This window comes from Puma concolor, chromosome E2 (assembly GCF_028749965.1).
Source record: "Puma concolor isolate L17-30 chromosome E2, mPumCon1.1.hap2, whole genome shotgun sequence".
Taxonomy (NCBI): Eukaryota; Metazoa; Chordata; class Mammalia; order Carnivora; family Felidae; genus Puma; species Puma concolor.
In genome coordinates, this window is record NC_141681.1 from 49,447,871 (window position 1) to 49,469,904 (window position 22,034).

A 22,034-nucleotide genomic window follows, 5' to 3' on the forward strand; every position below is an offset into this window, starting at 1 on the left:
CTGAGACACTTGGTCCCGGGTGTCGGTCCCTGGAAGCAGAGGCCGGGCTGGGGACACCCAGGGATGGAGAGTGGGTCCCTCACCAGTCATCACCCTGCTTGCCCTCTTCTCACCCTCAGAGCATTACTGTGACCTTGCTGCCAGGAGTCAATGCAACTTCCCCAGAGCATTTGACAACACTGGGGGGAGCCGGTGCCCCGCTGGGCTTCTCTGATACAGATGGAAAGAATCCCCTGGGTTTGGGGCCTCTGGGGCTCTGTGTGCGGTGCTGACAGACTGGAGGCCAGGACTCAGCAGAGGCCAACACGGAGTAGGGAGGAGGCTCGTCCTCTGAGAGAACCAGGTCCCCGTCAGCCTGGCTATTCAAAGTGTGCCTGGCCCAGGACAACCAGCCTCACCTGAGAGCTTGTTAGATGCGGACTCTCAGGTCCCCACCACACTGCTGAGTCAGCATGTGCATTTTACAGGCTCTGCAGACCCTCTGTGGGTGCAGGAAAGAAGGAGGTGGCCCCACTCCCACATCCTGGGGTCTCAGCCTGGCTGGCCATCTGCTGAAGCAGCATTTCTAGGGGTCACCAGGGCATTCGCGATCTTTAGAAAGTTCCACAGGTGATTCCGATGCCCGGTGGGGGTAACATCCCTGTGACGAGAGTTCCTGGGGTAGCCCCTCGGGCTCCTGCTCTGAAGAGAAAAGGCACATGGGGAGGAGAGAGGGCTGCAGGGGGCTGACTGTGCGCTCCGACCCTGAGCTGCGGGGAGCGCCCAGGACACCAATGCCACAGGCTTGTGCTTGTCCACACAAGGGCATTGTGTGCGCACTCGCATATGGTGGGAAATCCCAGCTGAAGAGGGAGAGGCCTCAGCAGTTCGCAGGGAACCCAAACGTAGACGAAATGAAAGGGGAAGGAGACCAGGAGGGCAGGAGTGAGGGGAGGGGAGGGCAGGGGAGGGGAGGGGAAGGGACCGGGCAGAGACCCCGCCCCTGCCCACGTGACCCGGCCAAGCGCTCCTGCCCCCAGAGGCGGCTCAGCACAGAGGGAGGAAGGACCACAGAGCCAACTTGTCGTGACAGCAGTGCTCCTGAGCATTTCTGGAGCCGAAGCTCTCCTCACAGAGGGAAGGACAGAGCAGGCAGCAGGCGGCATGGAGCCCCCCTCGGCCCTTCCCCGAGGAGGGCGTGTTCCCTGGCAGGAGCTCCTGCTGGCAGGTGAGAGGGACGATCCCCTGGGTTAAGGGTGAAAGGAAGAGAGAGACTGGCTGCGGTCTCCCAGGGGAAGACGGGGCGCCGAGAGGGGACATGGGAACAGGGCAGGGCAGGGCAGGAGAGGGGGTTCCCGGCTCAGCAACAGGAAAATCTCATGATCTGGAAGAGGCGAGCAAGTGACGACGTGTTGTGTCCCAAGTTACTCATCACTGAGGACTGAATTTTGGAAACGATGTGAGCAACCAGGGACCCTAAACGCTGCCCCTCCCACCAACCTGAGATATTGACAGATCAATGCTGGGCCCTGGGAACACTCATTCATTCATCCACAGGTATTTGCAGCCGGCCCCACCACTGGGGCACAACATAGATCAGAGTCCCTGCCCTCCCTGAGCACACTTCTCTGGGGAGGAAGACAGACGAGCAAAGACACAGAATGGGAGGTCGGGCACTGACAGGCCATGAAGGGAACAGAGCAGGGAAAGGTCAGAATGTGAAGACAGAGGGTCTTTAGAGGAGGCGGTGTGGGCAGGCCTCTCCCAAGGACCCCGTGAGTGTGAGCAGGTACCTGAGGGCAGTGAGGGAGTGAGCCCACGGACATATGAGGGAGAGTATTGGAAACAGAGGAAATCACAAGTTCAGAAGCACTGACGTCATGGCGGTCGTGCCGCTGACCTTGACCAGTAGGACACACACACACACACACACACACACACACACACACACACACGCTCACCCCTGGGCCCAAGGCTGAGCGATTAGGACCTGCTCAGTCTCCAGGGCCACATCTTTCCGTCCCAATACATAGGCCAAATATTGATCCAGGTCTTCTCTCTTCCCTCCTAGTCTCACTCCTAACCTTCTGGAACCCTCCCACCACTGCCCAAGTCACTATTGAATCGGTGCCGCCCAATGCTGCCGAAGGGAAGGACGTTCTTCTGCGTGTCCACAATCTGCCTGCCAATCTTATAGGCTTTGGCTGGTTCAAAGGGACAACTATAGATCCCCGTAGTGAAATTGTATCATATGCAGCAGACTCACAAGAACTTACCCCAGGATTTGCACACAGCGGCAGAGAGACATTATATCACAACGGATCCCTGCTGTTCCAGAACATCAACCTGGAGGACACAGGATACTACACCCTACAAATCATAAAGAGGAATGTTCAGGTTGAAAAAGTAACTGGACAGCTCCGTGTATATCGTGAGTAATTCCTGTCACCTCTGATGTCGGGTGGAGTGAATTCTACCTCGTACACACAGGATTGACAGGCCTGGACCGTGCCTCCCTTCCCTTCTGCACTGTGTCCCATGTGGGTTTGAGCATTTAGTGCAGGACATACACAGTGGACACAAACTTCATAAGATCGGAATTCCTTCCTGGATTCCACCCCTAGCAGACATTCACTGCAAAAAGAAGGACCAGTCTGATGGGAGTAACTCAGCAGAGGCAGACTGATTCAGTCCAACCCCTTGGGCTCCTCCCTGTGATCATGCCTCTGAGAAAGACCCTGCAGGGCTCAGTCCGGGCCAGGCCTGAGGGGCCTCCTGGGTTCCTCATAGAGAAGCTCAGCTCAGAAAGCCCCTGCCCAGACCCCTGTCTCAGGGCTCCTGATTGCAATGATCATGGGGAGTCCGTGCCAAGGTTGGGTTTTGGCTTCCTGGCAGGGCTGACTGGGAGCAATGATTTCCTGCTGCCTGAGTCCTGAGGTTCCTGAGCTGGTCACCAGCCAGGGCTCAGTCCCAAGAGCCACATCTGGGGAGGGGTAGAGCCTGGTCTTTCACCTGAGAGTTGGGGTGGAGAGCAGAGGTAGGCAAGGTCCCTAGGCCATTGTCTGACTGCCCTGGAGCTGTAGGAGACTCCAGAGGAAGGTCAGCACCCCCAGGGAGGAACAGAGGAGAGAAGATGCTCCTGGGTGCTCCTCCTGCACCAGGGATCAGGCCCAGGAGCTGTCTCTCATAAAGGCAAATAATAATAAATGTTTATTTGGGAAGCTCCTCTATACCAAGCCTTAGGCCAGGTAAGTGTGAAATATTTAAGGTTAATTACAGACAACATGGCAAGCCTGAGACCATTTACTTGACTTTATTGAGGGGAAACTGAGGCATGGGGTGATGCAGACATTGAATCAGAGTTACACAGACCATGAGCGGCAGGCAGATCACAATCCTATGAGGTCTGTCTGCAGCCACAGCCTGGACTTATCCACCCAGGGGGCCTTATTAGGCATCTGTGGACCCTGAGACCAGCTATTGGATCAGACCTTTCTTAGGGATCCACAGTTCAAAGTAGATTTTCTGGTCTGGGAAGTGAGAGCAAATGAGGAATTAATCTGTTTTTACTCAAGAACTAAATTACCTTCATCAACAATCAGAGTCAGTGCTGGGAATGCCCAGGCCTCCCCTCAGGTGGCCAATCCACAGCTCCCTACTTTGGACTTCGAATCACTTATTTGTTTCCTGTTATGTTGATGTCACTCCCATTGGAGTGTGAGGGAAAGGACTCTGCCTTCTCCTCCTACTGTATACCCCTAATTGGTACAGGCCCAAGAACTCCATTGCTGTTTCAGGAAGGAAGGAAGGAAGGGAGGAAGGGAGGGAGGGAGGGAGGGAGGAAGGGAGGAAAGGAAGGAAGGAAGGAAGGAAGGAAGGAAGGAAGGAAGGAAGGAAGGAAGGAAGGAAGGAATGATTAGTCTCTTCAGAGTCTGGAGCCTGGATGCAGAGTCCTAGGAGGTTCTGGACAGGTTCTATTCCCTGTCCCTCCAGGGGCTGAGACCCATGTTCTATCCCTCTGACCACCAGCCCCTCGGGCCACTCCCAGAGAAGAGTCTTTGGTGTTGCTCAGCCATGGGAGTGTTTGCAGGGATGTGCTGGTCATGCCCTTGGGTCAGCTGTGGACTCTCAGTGCCTGGAGTCTTTGAAGTCACTTGTAACCCCCACTGCTCACAGCCTTGGATATTTCTGGTTCTCTGTTCCTTCTATGTCCCTCATCTTCTTTCTCTTCCTCCTTTCAGCTGGGACTCCCCCTGATCTGCATAACTTCCTTTACTCTTAAGCCTTCCCTGGATTCTTCTGCTAACACCTGTGCCCAGGCCCACCCTCCCAGGCAACAGTAAGGGATGCAGAAATCAGTCAGAACAGCAGCCTGGTCGCCAGGAGAAACGAGCTTTCACCGTTCCCTCATCCAGCTCTCTTTCTCTCCATGATGCCAACAAGTGGAACACACCACATGTCAGGGATGTGTGACCCCTTGATCTACTTTCTTCTACATGACTCAACCAGGAAGTCAAAGACAGAAGGGCAGGTCTGCAGTCCCCAGCTCATGGGCTCATTTCACACTCTTTACTCCTGACTCACATCTTCATCCTGGTGAGGCTCCCGTTCCTCCCAGTGCTTCTTCCCAGGTGGGGCTGGCCAGACCCTGTGCCATCTGACTAGTTTCCTGCCTATTTCACATGCACCTGGGTGCTCACGTGACACTTCTGCCGTAGGGTGGGACCCTCTCACACAGTGAGACCTACCAGTCACTGTCCTTTCACTTGGATGCTGCCCAATTTGGATAAATTTGATCAAACTTATGTTTCCTGAGATCAAAAGAAAGCCACATGCAAGTATGGGTTTCTTTCCATTTTTCCTGACTGTCCATAGAAATTGGTGGCAAGGACCTCTTTCCTAAATTTACTAACGTAACACATATCATTTCTACTAATTTCGTATCATCCCTCCCTTTATATAAGAGAGACACCGCAGACTGTGCCCCAATCAATTCTGTTTCTTACCAGGACTCACATGTCTTTCTCTACCCAGGGAGTCACTGATTTTGAACCCACTAGAACATCTTCCTTTGATCATGATGTGACCCTGACTGACTGCAGAACTTGGTCTACAACATACGTGCTCTCTAGAGAGATATTCCTAGAGAAACTGGTCTTAGATTTTTCGGGTATTAACAGTGATTTTCATATATGAAAACAATTTAACGTCTCAATTTTCCATCTCATAACTGTGTTTACAAATGGTCCATGGGGCCAAATACCCCCACCTCCACCCCACCATCTCCTACCATTCACCCCTTCTGCATTCGAAAACATCCACTTATATTTCAGGAAAGACCAATATGGTCCTCACTGCCCTCTGCAGTGGGAAAAAAAGACTTTAAAGACCGAGGGCAGAGCACATAGTTCTCTGCCAAAGCCAGCCAGGTCCTGTCTGTCCCCCCTTACTCTTTTCTGGGTCATTTCTAGTCTTGACTCTGCTCTACCCTGTGTGGAGTCACTGTCTCATGCCAGTCACCATGGAGCACTTCAGCAGGACTGCCTAACTTTGTGGCCCTGCAGCCTGAGTACTGGGCTGACCTCCAGGCTTGCCCCTGGTGTCCCTGGGTGTTACTCTTCTCAAATACCCTGTTCCAGGCCACGCTGCCCAGTGTTCTCCAGGGTTTCAAATTCTGGGAAGGCCCATAATTACCCATCTCCAGGATAACCGTGGAAAGCACGGCCTTGTGGAAAACACACGTAGGTTGGTTGGTGTGGGTCTGTGCAGTAGAAAGGGCCTCAGCACCTGTACTTTCCAGGTGAGGCCTCTGAGGTTGGTCAGACAGTCCACTGGTTAGGGAAGAACCAGGAGAGATCTGGGGTGGTCTCTGACTCCCTATCCTGTGTCTTCCACAACCAAACCCTGAGAAAGTCTGTCCTTGCTCTCAGACAGAGAGCAGGGGCCCTATGTTCTCTGAGCCCTCACATCTTCTTGCATTTGTCTTGAGATACACAGATCTGCTTTATTCTTAAGGACTCGTGTTGGCAGACAGATGAGAGAAGGCAGCTCTGATTGAAGATGCCTTTGGAGGAATCACAGGTACCACACAGGGCAATGTTCTCTCTGTTGTCTACACAGCGGAGTTACCCAAACCCAACATCACAAGCAACAACTCGGACCCCGTGGAGAACGTGGATTCTGTAGTATTAACGTGTGAACCTCAGACTCAGAACACAAGCTACCTGTGGTCAGTAAACAGTAAGAGCCTCCCGGACAGCACCAGGCTGGAGCTGTCCCTGGACAACAGGACTCTCACTTTACATGGTGTCACAAGGAATGACACAGGACCTTATGAGTGTGAAACCTGGAACCCAGTCAGTGCCGGTCATAGTGACCCATTCACCCTGAATGTTCTCTGTGAGTAACTTGTATTCCTACATGGCCCAGGCTGCCAGCCCAAATCCACGCTGCCAGAGGTCAGGCCACATCTGTCCTTCTGGGGTCTGAGTACCTGACTCTCACCTAGACACCCAGGCTGGCCATGGCTTCTTATCTCAGGCAAACCTGGGAAGGCCCAGCCTAAGCCAAGACTAGGAGGGAACAGGCTGCTCCTCCCTGGGAGGGTCGATAGCCTATGAGGGGGAAACAAGTTAATATCTCAGACTCGGGCTCAGTGAACACAGGGGGCTTATGGTTGGGACTATTTATTTATTTTTAAATTTTTATTTATTTTGAGAGAGAGTACATGAGCATTAGTGAGGTAGGGTCAGAGGGAGAAGGAGAGAGAATCCCAAGCAGGCCCCACCCTAACAGCACGGAGCCCTGACATGGGGCTCCATCCCACAAACCATGAGATCATGACCTGAGCTGAAACCAAGAGTAGGATGCTTAACTGACTGAGCCACCCAGGTGCCCTGGTTGGGACTTTCTAAAACAGGGTTAAGACCTAGCTCAGAGGGATACTGTGGACATTATACAGACGAGGATCTTCCCCTTCCCTTGGATTACATCACGTGTGGCTTTATTCTGTTTGCTCCAGATGGCCCGGATGCCCCCACCATTTTCCCCTCAGACTCCTATTACCGTCCAGGGGCAAACCTCAGTCTCTCCTGCCACTCAGCCTCTAACCCGCCTGCACAGTATTCTTGGCTTATCAATGGGAGCCCCCAGCCATCCTCACAGGAGCTCTTTATCCCTAACATCACTGTGAATGATAGTGGATCCTATACCTGCCTCGCCTATAACCCTGGCACTCGCCTCAGTAAGACCACAGTCAAGACTATCACAGTCTCTGGTAAGTGGATCCCTGGGGAGCATTTGCATCAAGCACTGTGGTGGAGATCTGTCTGGTTTTCAGAAAAGAGCCTAGAAGAAGTTAATTTGCATTTGCTTGCGACACAGATCTGTCCCTGAACTCTCCCATCACGTCTGCAGATGCTTCCTCCCCTTGCTCTCTGGTTTCTCATGGCAGATTTTGAGTCCAGCCTGGTATGTGGGAATAGGGTTCTCTCAGCCCCATGTAGTGGAGGGGGCTTTCCAGAGGGAGAAGGAGGGTTCTTTTTGCTACTGGCTCGTCCAATGACTGACTCTGCTGTAATGTCATCTGTGGTGGGACAGGAGAAGGTAGGTACATGAGAAGCCTCTCTGCAGTCTGGCCAAACTGTGCCACCAATTGCTCCAGAACCTCCCTCAGGTGAGGCTGCAGGGAAATGAGACAGAGCGAGCCTTGGTGCAGACGCCTCTGGGCTGTGTCCTGGTTCTGAAGTCTATCAGCTACATAACACTGGGTGACACCAGCACGTATGATACACCAAAGGAGGACAGTGAATAATGGTGCATAATTGAAAAGTAGGTGGATGAAGTCCCTACACGGGACAGAAGGAACAGTGCAAAAGTAGATCTTTATACATACAGCTAAGAGTACCAGCCTTTTGTTAAAATGTAACCATTACTCTAAACGTCTCCTCCCTGTAATATTCAACCCACAGGCCAGGAAGTAAAAATCTTATTCAGACTGAGAAATCCTTTAGGTTGGAACTTTTCCAGGTCCTAAGCTCACAAAGACTGGCTAGGCTGTTCTCATTTTCTAATTAATTATTTAACAAAAGGGAAATATCTTCCCTTTCTATGTAAAGCTCCCATACTAAAAAAGGTGCCTGATCTTTTCAGAAAACTCTAGAAAGGGTCACAAAAAAGCCACTGGGTAAAAAATTCCACCTGCTGATGGGGATGCTGGACATGGGCTAAGAGGTGTGAGGTGCTGATGTCCAGGCAGACCAGACAGATGACTGAGGGCCAGAGGGGGACCTGAAGGTCAGACGGGGAGGCACAGCCCCCTCCTTATAGATCACCACCTGAACAAAGACACTCATTCTTCTGCAGACATCAGGGCCATCCTCTGGGGCACCTTTACAGAGCCCAGTGGGGCCCTCGGAGTGGCCGAGATCTTGGAAGAAGGAGCATGGCCCCAGGCCCCCTCTCATTCTGTCACCTCCTCTGTTTCTCCACAGAGCCAGTGTCCCAGCCCTCCATCAACATCAGCAACACCACAGCCACAGAACATAAGGACTCTGTGGTCCTGACCTGCTCTACAAATAACACAGGGGTCTCCATCTGGTGGTTCTTCAATAACCAGAGTCTAAAGCTCACGGAGAGGATGAAGCTGTCCCCAGACAACAGCACCCTCACCATAGACCCTGTCAGGAGGGAAGATGCCGGGGATTATCAGTGTGAGGTCTCCAACCCAGTCAGTTCCAGCAAAAGTGACCTCGTCAAGCTGAATGTGGAATGTAAGTGACACCTTACATCCGTAAGGTGAATGTAAGTAACACCGTGTTCCATCTTCCTGGGAAGAATCCTCACCAATGATGTGCAAAGTGGATAGAAGTCACAGGGGGCAGAATAGCAATCAAGAGACCATTTCAGTAAACAGAATGGCAAAGTGGTTAAAAGCTAAGTGTCTGAATCAAATATACTTAGTTTCTTATCCTGGGTCTGGCATTTACTCTTGTGACCTTGCACAAGATTCTTTCTTCCCCTCTGTTACCATTTGTGTGTGTGTGTGTGTGGCAAAATATACGTAAGGTTTACCATTTAACAATTTTAAGCATACAGTTCAGTGGCATTAGGACATTCATATTGTACAACCATTACTACTACCCATTTCCAAAACTGTTTATCTTCCCATGTGAAAACTGTTCCCATTAAACAATAATGTCCCATGCCTGACCTTAACCCCAGTAACCACTATATCCTACTTTCTGTCTCTATGAATACGACTATTCTAAGTACCTTGTATAAATGTAATCATAACAATATTTGTTTTTTGTGTGTCTGGCTTTTTTCACTTAGCATAATGTCTTCAGGGTTCATCCGTTTTATAGCACATATCAGAATTTCTTTCCTTCTTTAAGGCTGAATAATATTCCCTTGTATGTATGTATCACATTTTGTCTATGATTTATCTGCCTGTGAACTTTTGCATTTTTCCACTTTTTGGCTGTTATAAATAATGCTTCTATGAACATGGGTATACAAATATCTGTTCGAATCCCTGCTTTCATTTCTTTGGCATATATACCCAGAAGTGGAGGTGCTGCATCAAATGGTAATTCCTTGTTCAATTTTTTGATGAACTGCCATTCCATTTTCCACAGTGACTGCACCATTTCACAAAGAATGCAAAGAAGTTCCAGTTTCTACACACCTTGTCAACACTTGTTTTCTGTTTTGTTTTGTTTTGTTTTAAATAATAGCCATTCTAATGGGCATGGGGTGGTATCTCATTGTGGTTTTGATACGTATTTCCCTCATGATGAGTGATGTTGAGCATCTTTTCATGTGCCTGTTGTCTATCTGGGTGTCTTCTTTAGAGAAATGTCTGTTCAAGTCCTCTGACCATTTTTTAAATATTTATTTATTTTTGGGGAGAGCGCGAGTTGGGGCGGGGGGTAGAGAGGGGGACAGAGGATCTGAAGGAGGCTTTACACTGACAGGCTGACAGCAGTGAGCCTGATATGGGGCTTGAGCTCATGAACCACAAGATCATGACCTGAGCTGAAGTCAGACACTCAACCAACTGAGCCACCCAGGTGCCCCATCCTCTGCCCATTTTTTGAGTAGGTTTTTTGTTGTTATTGAGTTGTAGTTCTCTATTATGGATATTAACCCCTTATGGCCTACATGATTTATAAATATCTTCCCCCACTCAGGGGGTTGTCTTTTCACTTTGTTGATAGTGTCCTTTGATACATAAAAGGTTTTAATTTTAATTGAAGTCCAGTTCACTTATTTTTTCTTTTGTGGCCTGTGCTTTTAGTGTCATATCCAAGATGTCATTGCCAAATCCAGAGTCATGTAGCTTTCACCCTGTGTTTTCTTCTAAGAGTTTTTATAGTTCTAACTCTTACATTTAGGTCTTTGAGTTAATTTTTCATATATGATATTAAGTTGGGGTTCAATTCTTTTGCATGGACATCTAGTTTTCCCAACACCCATTTGCTGAAAAGACTGTCTTTTCTCCATTGAACGGTCTTGGCACTCCTGTCAAAAATCCTGTGACCATGTATATAAGGGTTTATCTCTAAAATTTCTATTCTGGGGGCGCCTGGGTGGCGCAGTCGGTTAAGCGTCCGACTTCAGCCAGGTCACGATCTCGCGGTCCGTGAGTTCGAGCCCCGCGTCAGGCTCTGGGCTGATGGCTCAGAGCCTGGAGCCTGTTTCCGATTCTGTGTCTCCCTCTCTCTCTGCCCCTCCCCCGTTCATGCTCTGTCTCTCTCTGTCCCAAAAAAATAAATAAAACGTTGAAAAAAAAAAAAAAAATAAAATAAAATAAAATTTCTATTCTGTATTATTGGTCTATTTGTTTGTCTTTATGCTAGTACCACACTGTTTTTATTACTGTAGCTTTGTAAGCTTTGTGGTAACTTGAAAATTGGGAAATATGAGTCCTCCAGCTTTGTTCTTTCTCAAGATTGTTTTGGATATTTGGGGTCCTTTGAAATTCCGTATGAATTTTATGATAGATTTTTCTATTTATGCAAAAAAAATGTCACTGGGATTTTTTATCAGGATTGCATTGAATCTGTAGTCACTTTGAGTAGTACTGTCATCTTAATAATATTAAGTCTTCCAATCCATGAACATGAAATGTCTTTCCATTTATTTATGTCTCTAATTTCTTTCAGCAATGTTTTGTAGTTTTTCAGTGTATGAGTCTCTCACCTCCTTGGTTAAATTAATTCCTAGTATTTTATTCTTTTCGATGCTGTGGTAAATAGAATTATCTTAATATCCTTTTTGGATTATTCATTGTTAGTATATAGGAATACAACTGATTTTTGTGTGTTGATTTAGTATCTTGCAACTTTGCTGTATTTATTAGTTATAACAGCTTTTTTTTGTGGAATCTTTAGTGTTTTCTATGTTCATGTCCTCTGTGAACAAAGATCATTTTCTTTCTTTCCAATTTGGACACTTTTTTTTTTTTTTTTTTTTGCCTAACTATTGCTCTGGCTAGGACTTTCAATGCTATTTTGGATAAAAGTGACAAAAGCAGGCATCCCTGTCTTGTTCCTAGTCTTAGAGGAAAAACATCTTACTCAATGTCTTTCACCATTGAGGAAGATGTTGGCTGTGGGTTTTTCATATGTGGCCGTTACCATATTGAGAAAGTTTCCTTCTATTCCTAGTTTGAGGGTTTTTATCATGAAAAGATGTCAACATCTTTGGCTGAATGCTTTTACTAATTCAATCTCCTTACTAGTTATAGATCTATTCAGCTCTTCTATTTCTTCATGATTCTATCTTGGTCAATTTTGTGTTTCCAGGAATTTGTCCATTTCATCCAGGTTATCTAATTTGTTGGCATACAATTATTCATAGTACCTATAATATTTATTATTTTATAATACTTATTATTTCTATAAAATTGACAGTAATTTCCCGCACTTTCTTTTCTCCCCCCAACTTTCAATTCTGATTTTAGTAATTTAAATCTTCTTTTTCTTTTAAAGTCAATCTAGTTAAAGGCTTGTCAATTTTGTTAATCTTTTTTGAAGAGACAATTTTTGGTTTCATAGATTCTCTCTATTGTTTTTCTACTATTTTATTTTCCTCATTCTAATCCTTATTATTCCCTTCCTTCTGCTAGCTTTGGGTTTAGTTTGTTTTTCTTTTTCCAGTTTCTTACACTGTACAGTTAGGTTATTGATTTGAGGTCTTCTTTTTTTAATGTAAGTATTTGCAATTACAAATTTCTTGCACAAGATTCTTAATTTCTCTGAGCCTAATGTTCCTCAACTGAAAGTGGTAATAAGAGTACTTGCTTCATGGTATTGTTTTAAAGATTTAATGTAACAATTAAACCCTTAGCAAAAATGCTATGCCCAGAGGAAATGTTCCATAAGTGTTAGCTGCCATTATTACTACTATTATCATTAGCTTCTACAAAGTCAGGTAGTCCTAAAGTCAAATCCCAGATCCATCTTTTACTGGCCATATGACTTTGGATAAATTATTCACTACTCTCAGCCTCAATGTTTTTAATCTGCAAAATGGAAATAGTGTCTATCTGAAAGGGTTATTATATGAATCAAATGAGTCAATAGTAAAGTACTTACCACAGAGCCTAGCACATAGTAAGTACCCCATAACAGTAGCTAACATTTATATACAGGCTTGAGTTGACTGGTAAGGACAACAGAAATAAAAAAGAAGAAACAGATGTGAACAGTACTATATATGGGTATGGAAAGCATTATGCAAAAAAGCCACTGGGACATAGTTACTGACTGAACATGGAAAAGGAAAAAAAGGAGTTGAGTGCAAAGTTTCAAGCCTGTTATGTTAGTTTTTATCCCCTGAGATGCAGCTAAAGTGGGATTACTTATTTATTTATATTTATTGAGAAAAATATTTACTTATTTATTGGGGAAACATGCCTGTGAGGGAAAGTAAGCAGGAGTGGGTGGAGTCTGGTGCCACACCTGAACACAGAAAAATGTGCGACCATGAAAAGATGGGAAGTTATACAAAAATAGCAACCAATCTTTCTCACATTTCCAAAGCCTTCACAATATCTGAGTGCAGAAAGGCCAGGATGGAATTGAGGCAAGCCTCATCACCAGCCTAGAATACAGTGAGAGAAAAAAAAAATGACGGATGAAGTCAGCTAATCACCTCACAGCAAACTTCCCACAGAAAATGTATTCCTTGAAGGAACGAGTGGAGACCACTACATGTTAAGAGTTGTCCCCTGGGGGACCCGCACTGTCAAATAATGTCACCCTCATTCATTCTTCTCTCTTCTTTCCCTGACAGATGATTTCACACAACAAAGTTCTGGCCTCTCCGCTGGGGCTATTGCCGGCATCGTGATCGGAGTCCTGGCCGGGGTTGCTCTCATAGCAGCCCTGCTGTACTTTCTGTGTAACAGAAAGTCTGGCGGGTATGATGGCCCTTCCCCATTGTTCTGTTTTCTCCAAGGCTAACTGCCATGCTTGGGAGAGGGAAGGAGACTTCACCTCTGTCTCTGGGCCTGGATCTACTCCTCCTCCTTTCTAAACCCCTGCTTCTGGGCACTAATTCCTGTGGATCTCTTCTCCATGCTTCCTGCACCCCACTCTCTCTCGGACATGGTAATTCCCATCCCCATCTTGTTTAGAGGGGGCAGATCCCATTATACTTCTGTCTCCCAGTCAGGGAAGCCAAGGCCCAAGAAGGAAACAAATGAGAAAATGAAAGGAGGAACAGGAGAACGGGAGTCACATGCTCTGTTGACAGTAGTAGGAGGGAGGGATAGGACAGGAGGACAAGCTAAGAAGAGGTACAAACAGCCAAAGGCCTCTTTGGGCAACAAGTGAAATGAGACAGAAAACAGCATCTGCCTACAAAAGAGGAAAGGTGTCAGCGTACAGATAGGCTCATATGCAGTTGATAAAGAATGGACCTAAATGTGCACATCCAGCAAACAGGACAGGAGTAAAGCCTAGAGGAGACCGTGGGTACACAAGAAAGAGGCCCTAAGAGGGAAGGCAGTATAATCCAGGTATAAATGAACACTGAGGAGCCCCAAGGAATTACCTGCTGATGATGTCCTTCCTAATTCAAGGAGCAAAGATCCTATGCTTGGGAATAGCAGTCACACTGTCTGATATTTATTTAGGACAAGTGACCTGCGTGATCTCACAGAGCACAAACCCTCAGCCTCCAACCACAGTAAGTAAAGCCACTCACCCAGTGAGACCTGACATGTTCCACCACGTGCCCTGCCCCATCAGTGAATCCTGGATTCCCGAACTACTCAGTACCTTCTGAATTTTTAGAAGGGATTTCCATTTCCCAACCTGAGGTTGGCATAGGTCCTCATACCCTTCTAGCCACAAAAGATTCCCCTGAGACACAGCCCTGGGAGAGACGCTCACTCCACCCGGGCCAGGCAGGCCTGCATAAGATGGACATGTTCCCAGGAGCCATTTCCTCACCCATAGTCCTCCCCCTCCTGCCTCTATGATGGATGTGGGCATTCTCCTCTGGTGAGACTCTCCCTGTCTTGTGGTGCTCTGGGTACTGTGGGCCTCGACGTCCCTCCTTGCCACTGAAGCTTGTTGCTGAGAAATACATCTGGGCAAAAAATCAAGGCCTTGTGAACTGGAAGAAATTTTCAGAAGTGGACTAAGGCCTTCTGGGCTCTACTCTTGCCCCCCCTCTGGTACTAATGCCCTGGGTGTGGACCACAGACACTGAGGAAGTGAATTCCTCAAGCCATCATAGGCTACCTCCTTACCCTACCCTGCTCCCACCTGCCAGCTCCTTCAGCTAGAAATCATGAGAGCTTAGGAACCCCACACACATCTCCACCTTCCAACCCCTGTTCCAAGGCCATAAATCAGCTTTGCATTTTCATGGATTGATAACTCTTCCTTTGCTTCCCCAGGTCAGGACCACTCTGACAATGTGCATAACAAGGTAAGCACAGCCAGTTTCACTGGCTCATTTTCTCATGGAAATATCTCTGTGTAGGATAGGTTATTTTTTGTAATGTTCATTTATTTTTAAGAGAGAGAGAGACAGAGTGTGTGTGCACGTGCGTGCACTTGCCTGCACAAGTAAGGAAGGAGCAAAGACAGAGGCAGAGAGAGAAAATCCTAAACAGGCTCCTCGCTGTCAGCATAGAGCCTGACGAACCCGTGACGTGAGATCATGACCTGACTCAAAATCAAGAGTCGGACACTTAAACGAATGAGCTACCCAGGTGCCCCTAGAATGGGTTATTCTTGAAAACACAAATGTGAGATCAAGTTTGGGTCAAAATTCCTCAAAACGGTAACAAACAAAGGAGTACTGGTTAATTATTCCCTTGAGTCTACCTCATTGCCAGAACGTGGACTTTGGAATTAACCTCATCCTCTGTTTAAATCCTGGCTCTGACTCTCAGTAACTCTGTGACCTTGGACAAGTAAGTTAAGCTCTTTGAGCCTTGGCTTTGTCATCTGTAAAATGGGCATGCTGCCTACTTCAAAGAGAAGTTGAAGGAATTAAATGAGATGGCAAATGGAAAGCACCCAGCACAATGCCCAGCATAAGTCCCTAAGCCGTTCTGCCTCCTCTACCTCCACTGACCCTGCTCTTACCAACAAAGTACAGTGTCCATTCTGGTGGGTCTGAGGTCTTGGTTCTTTACTTTATAATAATTTTACCACATTTTTCTCATCTTAACCCTTCAGTAGAATATACACATATATCAAAAGGTGCTTAAATCATAAATGCATTTTAACCATGTGTAAATTTTCATGAGTTGAACACAAGCAGCACCCAGATCAAGAAACAAACCATCCCTACCCCCCCAAACACCCTCCAGCTCTGGACTTCTTCCAGAAAGTAACCACTATCCTCACTTCCAGTGCACTGGATTACTTTTGTCTGTTTATGCTCTTACATAATGAACAACACAGTATATCCTTGTATGTGTCTAGCTTCTTTCATTCAAAATTGTTTTGTGAGATTCATCCATATCCTTTTATGCATTTGTAGCTTGTCCATTCTCTTTGCTGTATCATCGCATCTCACTATGAATATTATAATCTACCTCTTCTAATGATCACTCCACAGGATGTTAGCAAGCAGAGTAGTAATGGGTAATAAAAGCCCTTCTCCAAAACTAAAGGTTTCAAAGTGGTGATAGCACGTGGTGCTCAATCACACGACACAAGGTGAGAGCCTGACCTATGACACTGATTGAACTGACCACACTGTTCATGCCTTTCAGACTGATGAAGTTGCATATTCTTCCCTGAACTTCAATGTCCAGGCACCAAAGAAATCAGCGTCAGCCTCCCCACCCCTAACAGCCACAGAAACAGTGTATTCAGAAGTCCAAAAGAAGTAATACCTTCTGTCCTGCTCTCTGCGCTGCTGACTCCTTCCCAAGTTCCTCATCCCCATCACTAGGAGACAGACCCTTTTCCCCTCAGGGAAAAGGAGACGAAGCCTCTTTCCCCACTTCACTCCCTAACTGAGGCACCTGCAGGCTGCCTGGTTACAGCCCCTCCCTTCAGTGTCAACAGACGAAAAGGTACATCCGGGATTCCTAGGAAACCCAGCCTTCCCAGTCATTGAAATTTGGCAAAGCAGATCTTGGGCGGTTGCCAGAACTTTTGCCCCTCCCAAGTTTTCCTGACCTAAACTTGTTTTAAACTTACTTATTCAGGGCACAGTCATTCCTTCCCACCCCAGTCCTGTCCTATTGGAGTCTAAGTTGAATTTGCCGTAACCTTGTGAATTATGTCCTGATCCACTGAAATGCATGTGCCAGAAAAGAAGAGAGGAAAGAAGTAAAAGTAAAAGCTTCTATCTCCCCAAAGCCCAGTGTGAACCCACCATACACGGGCAAACGAATATATAACCAATGCTGAACTGGCAAATTCTCCACCTTTGTCTACTATCAGAGTTGTCTACCAGGGCCTAAACACCTTGCTGCTTGACTAGAATGCCACCAAAGCCATTTGGCAAGCCTGTTTTCAGAGAACCCACTGGAAGCAATTAGGGAAATTATTTGCCAAGGTCCACAGGCGATTCCTAATGAAAATGCCCCACAAATGCAATATGTTTCACAACTTTATGGGCTTTATTCAAGGAAATATTCACAGAAGGAGGGCTTATAGCTTCAGAGAACATTCGCCTCTTAACAGACAATCAGCTGGGAATTTGGGAGAGGAGTCAGAGGAGCCACCCTTCAGAGATTATTTAAATAATTGTTAAAGAATGCCCAATTTGGCATATTGGGGTTTTTTTCCCTTTTCTCTGAGACATTCTGCCATTTTAGTTTTTGCATCTGCTAGTTTATGTGAAAGGGGCTATTTTTACTTAGCTTATCTATATAAGCCAATCTGCCTGCCTTAGGGGAAAGAAGCCGCCAAACCCACAAGTCCCCTTGGCCAGGAGTTGCTCAAGGCATTTATGTCTGGGGCTCTTTTGTGGCCTCTTTTGTGGCTAGATGGGTCTAACTCAGTTTCCCAGCATCTCAGGCCAGTCTTCAACCACCATTCCATTCCACGGGGGTCTCTGCTGTGCGTGGTGTCTGTCCCACTCACTTTCTCAGGAGACCCAGCCTCTGCTAAGGTGCGTTTGGTCCTTGACAAGTGGGGATGCCCTGAAGGGAACACACTCAAGCCCCTGCTGGCATTGTTTACACCCTGGAAAGCTGCACTTGTGCTGATGCTCCTGGGAACCCGGGCTGTGAGAGGTTAGGACGGGAGGGTGATAACTGGGCCAGAGGCTTGTTGAACAGCCTCTGAAATGTTTTCTCCCATGGGGTCAAGTCCCAGTGTGCAGAACAGAAAAGAAGAGCCGGAGGAGAGTCAATGCACTTCCCATCCAGCCTCCCTCTAAGCAGACGGGAGTCTCTTTGGGGCTGTTGAGAAAAGGCTTTTATTCTGTATTGATTACTTGATGTCATGCTGTGTCTAAGATGCCCCTCAAAGAGGGCTAGTTGGGAATTCTCTGTACTCAGGTACCTCTTTCAAGGGTTTTCTAACCCTCACACAGTCTATTTATACTTCCCCTCATCTATGCTACTCTGTGTTATTTAATTTTGCCTGGCTAGGGCCACTTCTGAATTATTTGTGAAACTTGCTCTATATTTATAATAAAAATTATAAATTAGACAAAAACATGCTGCCGTTGATACTACTTGAGATAATATCTTCTTTACAGGAGGAAGAAAGAGAAATTGCTGAGTCAGAGCAAGCCCAAGTCTGTAGATATTTGATCTAGTGATCAGAAAATTAGCTCACGTCATTTGCATGCCTGCTAACAAAGTGAGTCTATCTAGAAACAACAGGCCATAGCTTCAACCTTCCTAGAAGAAACTGCCTATTTTCTTCTGGGTAAGAAGATGATTTCATGAGTCAAAGATCTCCCGGCCTCTTTATTAGGGACAAGTAACACTTCCTGCACAGGTGTCTCCGGTGAATCAGAAGCAGCTGAATACAGCTTTTACTCACAGAGTCTCCACAGGCCCAGGCACACAGGCACCTCCAGAGTCCCTAGTTCCTTCTTTCTGCCCCCTTGGGAGGTCAGAACTCTCCTAACCTGAATACCCTTCATTTACTAATCCCACTAAGCGTTAGCCTATTATCTCATTTCCTTCACTTCCAAGCCATGGAAACATGTGCTGCACTCCCCTTTCCCCATCATCTGGTTTCTCCTGGCCCCTCTGCACCCAAGACCTCTAGAGGCAGCATGAAGTCAGTGTCCATCCTTGGACAACTTTTCACTGTCCTCACATTGTTCACTTCTACAATGTCTAAGACCCACTTTTCTACAACACCTAAGGCATCACAGACAACTTTTCCTTCTTGGGCATTCTCTTCCTCCCACCCCCCACCCGTGCGTTGCACCCCACACCAGATCTAGTAGTGGGACGCCAACTGTCCACCTCCACACCACCCTCTTCCACAGCCTCGAGGACCTCTCCAGACATGGCTCATGCATCTGTCTCTCTAGCCCCTACTAGAGAGGGCTGTTTCCCAGATCTCATGACACTAACATCCAAACTCCTTATGAAATTCCCCCTCATTTAAACCGGGTCTCCCCCTCCCAACCCCACAGCTCACTCACCTCTCTCTGCGCCACCCCTATTTCCTCAGACCTTGCTCTTTTATTTCCCAGATTCGATACATCATCAAAGCCTGATGATTCTTTAACACCTCTCCATACCTTGTTCGCTCCATTCCCATGACCCTGAACAACCCAGACCATGTGAGCTCTGTTCATGCTCTTGAGGAGCTCCTTCAGGATCCCTGTTCTGAAGAAATAGCAAAAAAGCCAAACATGGTCCGTCCAAACTCAAAGTGAGATACCAAGAGACTAAGAACAAAAAACAGACAAGAAAGTCTGGCCCATTTCCTTCTAGCCTGTAGATGTCTGAGTCACAGATACACTGATTGTCCTCACACCTTTAGCAACATTCACAAGCACTGATAGCAGCAAGCATCTGAGTCAGTCCCTAACTAAGGGGACCAGAAACCGAAAGCCACCCCAAGAAACCAACCAACTACAGCAGTAAGGTTACACGAATTCTACTTATGTGCATAGATTTCTGATGAGTCATTCATTCAGTAAACATTTATTGAGGATTTACTATATGTCAAGCACTAAGCCAGGTGCTAATGAGAACACGGAGATTAAAAACTAAAGCCCTTATTTGGATTTTTATTCAAACAACTCTGCTTTAAAAAAAGGGGGGTGGGCAAAGGAAGAAATAAAGGCACAAAAACAGCAGAAGGAAAGAGAAGGAAAGGGAGAGAGAAAATTAGGAGATAATTACAGAAATCTGAACGTGAATATTTTATGATATTGAAGAAGTACTCATTTTTAGTGCAATAATGGTATCGTGGTTATGTTTTTTGTAAAGATACCTTATATTTTAGTAATATAATTGAAATCTTAATAAAATTATTTGATGTCTGAAATTTGCTTCAAAATATCCCAGTTTGAGGAGGGGAGTATAAATGAAACAATACTGGCCATGAAATAATTGCTGGAGCTGCACAATGAGTACATGTAGATACATTTTATTATTAGCTTTATTTTTGCAACTATTTGAAATTTTCCATAAAAAAAAGTCCCTGCTCTCCAGAAGCTCATAACACAAGGAATCAGATATTCCAACAAATACACTACTGTGTAGTTTAACAAAGTTTGACAGAGTGCTATTCAAACTCCAAGGAAAGTGACTGCCCCCCTGAGATAGGCAACAGAAATCAGAGAAGATGTCAAAGGAGCATCCTCTGCTTGACCAGAGTCTTTTAGAAAAAGTATTAGAGGCAAAAGGGCAAACAAGTGGTACAAAGGCATGCAAATGTGAAGCAGCAGAATTCCTGCGTACTCTTTGGATGACCATGTTACTTAGGAGCACATATTCCGGAGCCAGACCACCTGGAGGTCCTGCTCCTGAGGGCCTACTCTGAGACATCGGTCAAGCTACTTGTAATGTCTCTGTGCCTCAGACTCTTTACCCATAAAACAGGGATTATAACAATACATACTTCACAGGGCTATTGTCAGGAGTCAATGAGTTAGTACATGTGTAAAATGCTTAGAAGACAGTAGGCAAACAACAAATGTTAGCTGCAAGATATAAAATTGATATACAGAAATCTATTGCATTTCATTATAATAATAACAAAGTAGCAAAAAGAGAAATTAAGAAAATAATCCTATTTACAATGGCATCAAAAGGAATAAAATACCTAGGAATATATTTAACAAAGGAGGTGAAAGACCTGTACTCTGAAAACTTTAAGACACTGATGAAAGAAATTGAAGACACACATAATTGGAAAGATATACCACGTTCGTGAATTGGAAGAATTAATACTATTAAAATGTCTATACTGCTCAAAGCAATCTGTAGATTCAATGCAATCCCTATCAAAATACCAACAGTATTTTCCATAGAACTAGAATACATAATTCTAAAATGTGTATGGAACCACAAAAAACCCCAAATAGCCAAAGCAATCTTGAGAAAAAAGAACAAAGCTGGAAGTATCATGATTTCAAACAATACTACAAATCTACAGTAATTAAAACAATATGCTACATGCACAAAAATAGACACATAGATAAATGGGACGTAATAAAGAACCCAGAAATAAACCCATGTTTATATGGTCAATTAATCCACAACAAAGGAGACAAAATGGGGAAAAGACAGTCTCTTCAATAAATAGTGCTGGGAAAACTGGACAGCTACATACAAAAGAATGAAACTGGACCACTTTCCTACACCATACACAAAAAACTCAAAATGCATTAAAGACCTAAACTTAATACCTGAAACCCTAAAACTCCTAAAAGAAAACATAGGCAGTAATCTGTTGGATATTAGCATTAGCAATATTCTTGTGGATCTGCCTCCTTGAGGCAAGGGAAACAAAAGCAAAAATAAACTGTTAGGACTACATCAAATCTTTTGCACAACAAAGGAAACCATCAACAAAATGAAAAAGCAATTTACTGAATGGGAGGAAAATGATATATCTGATAAGGGGGTAATATCCAAAATATATAAAGAACTCATACAACCCAACATCAAAACAAAAACAAACAAAAAAAAAGTAACCCAATTAAAAAATAGGCAGAGGAAGGGTGCCTGGATGGTTCAGTCGGTGGAACATGCGACTCTGTTTTCTTTTCTACGTTTATTCATCTTTTTGAGAGACAGAGACAGTGTGAGTGGGGGAGGGGCAGAGAGAAGAGGAGACACAGAATTTGAAGCAGGCTCCAGGTTCTGAGCTATCAGCACAGAGCCTGATGCTGGACTCAAACCCACGAACTACAAGATCATGACTTGAGCTGAAATCAGACACTTAGCCCACCAAGCCACCCAGGTGCCCCTGGAACATGTGACTCTTGATCTTGGGGTCATGAGTTTCATGAGCCCCATGTTGGGTGGAGAATTTACTTAATAAGAGAAAATAAAAAATAAAATGGGGAGAGGATCTGAATACACATTTTCCAAAGATGGCATACATATGGCCAAGAATCACAGAAGAGATGTTCAACAT

At 45.7% G+C, this 22,034-nt stretch overlaps 1 protein-coding gene and 1 long non-coding RNA gene across 5 annotated transcripts in view; one reads left to right on the forward strand and one right to left on the reverse strand.

Annotated features, from left to right (window-relative positions):
* The window catches only part of LOC147573624 (uncharacterized), a 116,675-nt gene that overhangs the window by 39,307 nt on the left and 55,334 nt on the right, over nucleotides 1–22,034 (reverse strand). The gene's annotated exons all lie outside the window — the stretch shown is intronic.
* Nucleotides 1,006–18,131, forward strand: CEACAM1 (CEA cell adhesion molecule 1). 4 transcript variants are annotated; one of them, XR_015244886.1, is made up of 9 exons: nucleotides 1,006–1,207; nucleotides 2,051–2,410; nucleotides 6,100–6,378; nucleotides 7,001–7,255; nucleotides 8,472–8,750; nucleotides 13,282–13,408; nucleotides 14,072–14,178; nucleotides 14,897–14,928; nucleotides 16,229–16,292. XR_015244886.1 is itself a non-coding variant. In XM_086689843.1 (9 exons), exons 1-9 carry the CDS (start codon nucleotides 1,144–1,146, stop codon nucleotides 16,346–16,348), a joined length of 1,569 nt encoding a protein of 522 aa, XP_086545969.1. In that variant the 5' UTR covers nucleotides 1,007–1,143; the 3' UTR covers nucleotides 16,349–18,131. The 4 variants fall into 4 exon arrangements, 3 of the variants coding, with proteins under 3 accessions (XP_086545970.1, XP_086545971.1, XP_086545969.1); XM_086689843.1 differs by having other exon boundaries at nucleotides 1,007–1,207; nucleotides 14,126–14,178; nucleotides 16,229–18,131; XM_086689844.1 differs by lacking the exon at nucleotides 14,072–14,178 and having other exon boundaries at nucleotides 16,229–18,131.

Excerpts from the sequence above, each read along its gene's own strand:
- CEACAM1 (XM_086689843.1), top strand. The coding sequence starts at position 1,144 with ATGGAGCCCCCCTCGGCCCTTCCCCGAGGAGGGCGTGTTCCCTGGCAG. Across the intron at positions 2,411-6,099 it reads TGGACAGCTCCGTGTATATC|CGGAGTTACCCAAACCCAAC; the intron begins GTGAGTAATTCC and ends TTGTCTACACAG. Across the intron at positions 6,379-7,000 it reads ATTCACCCTGAATGTTCTCT|ATGGCCCGGATGCCCCCACC; the intron begins GTGAGTAACTTG and ends TGTTTGCTCCAG.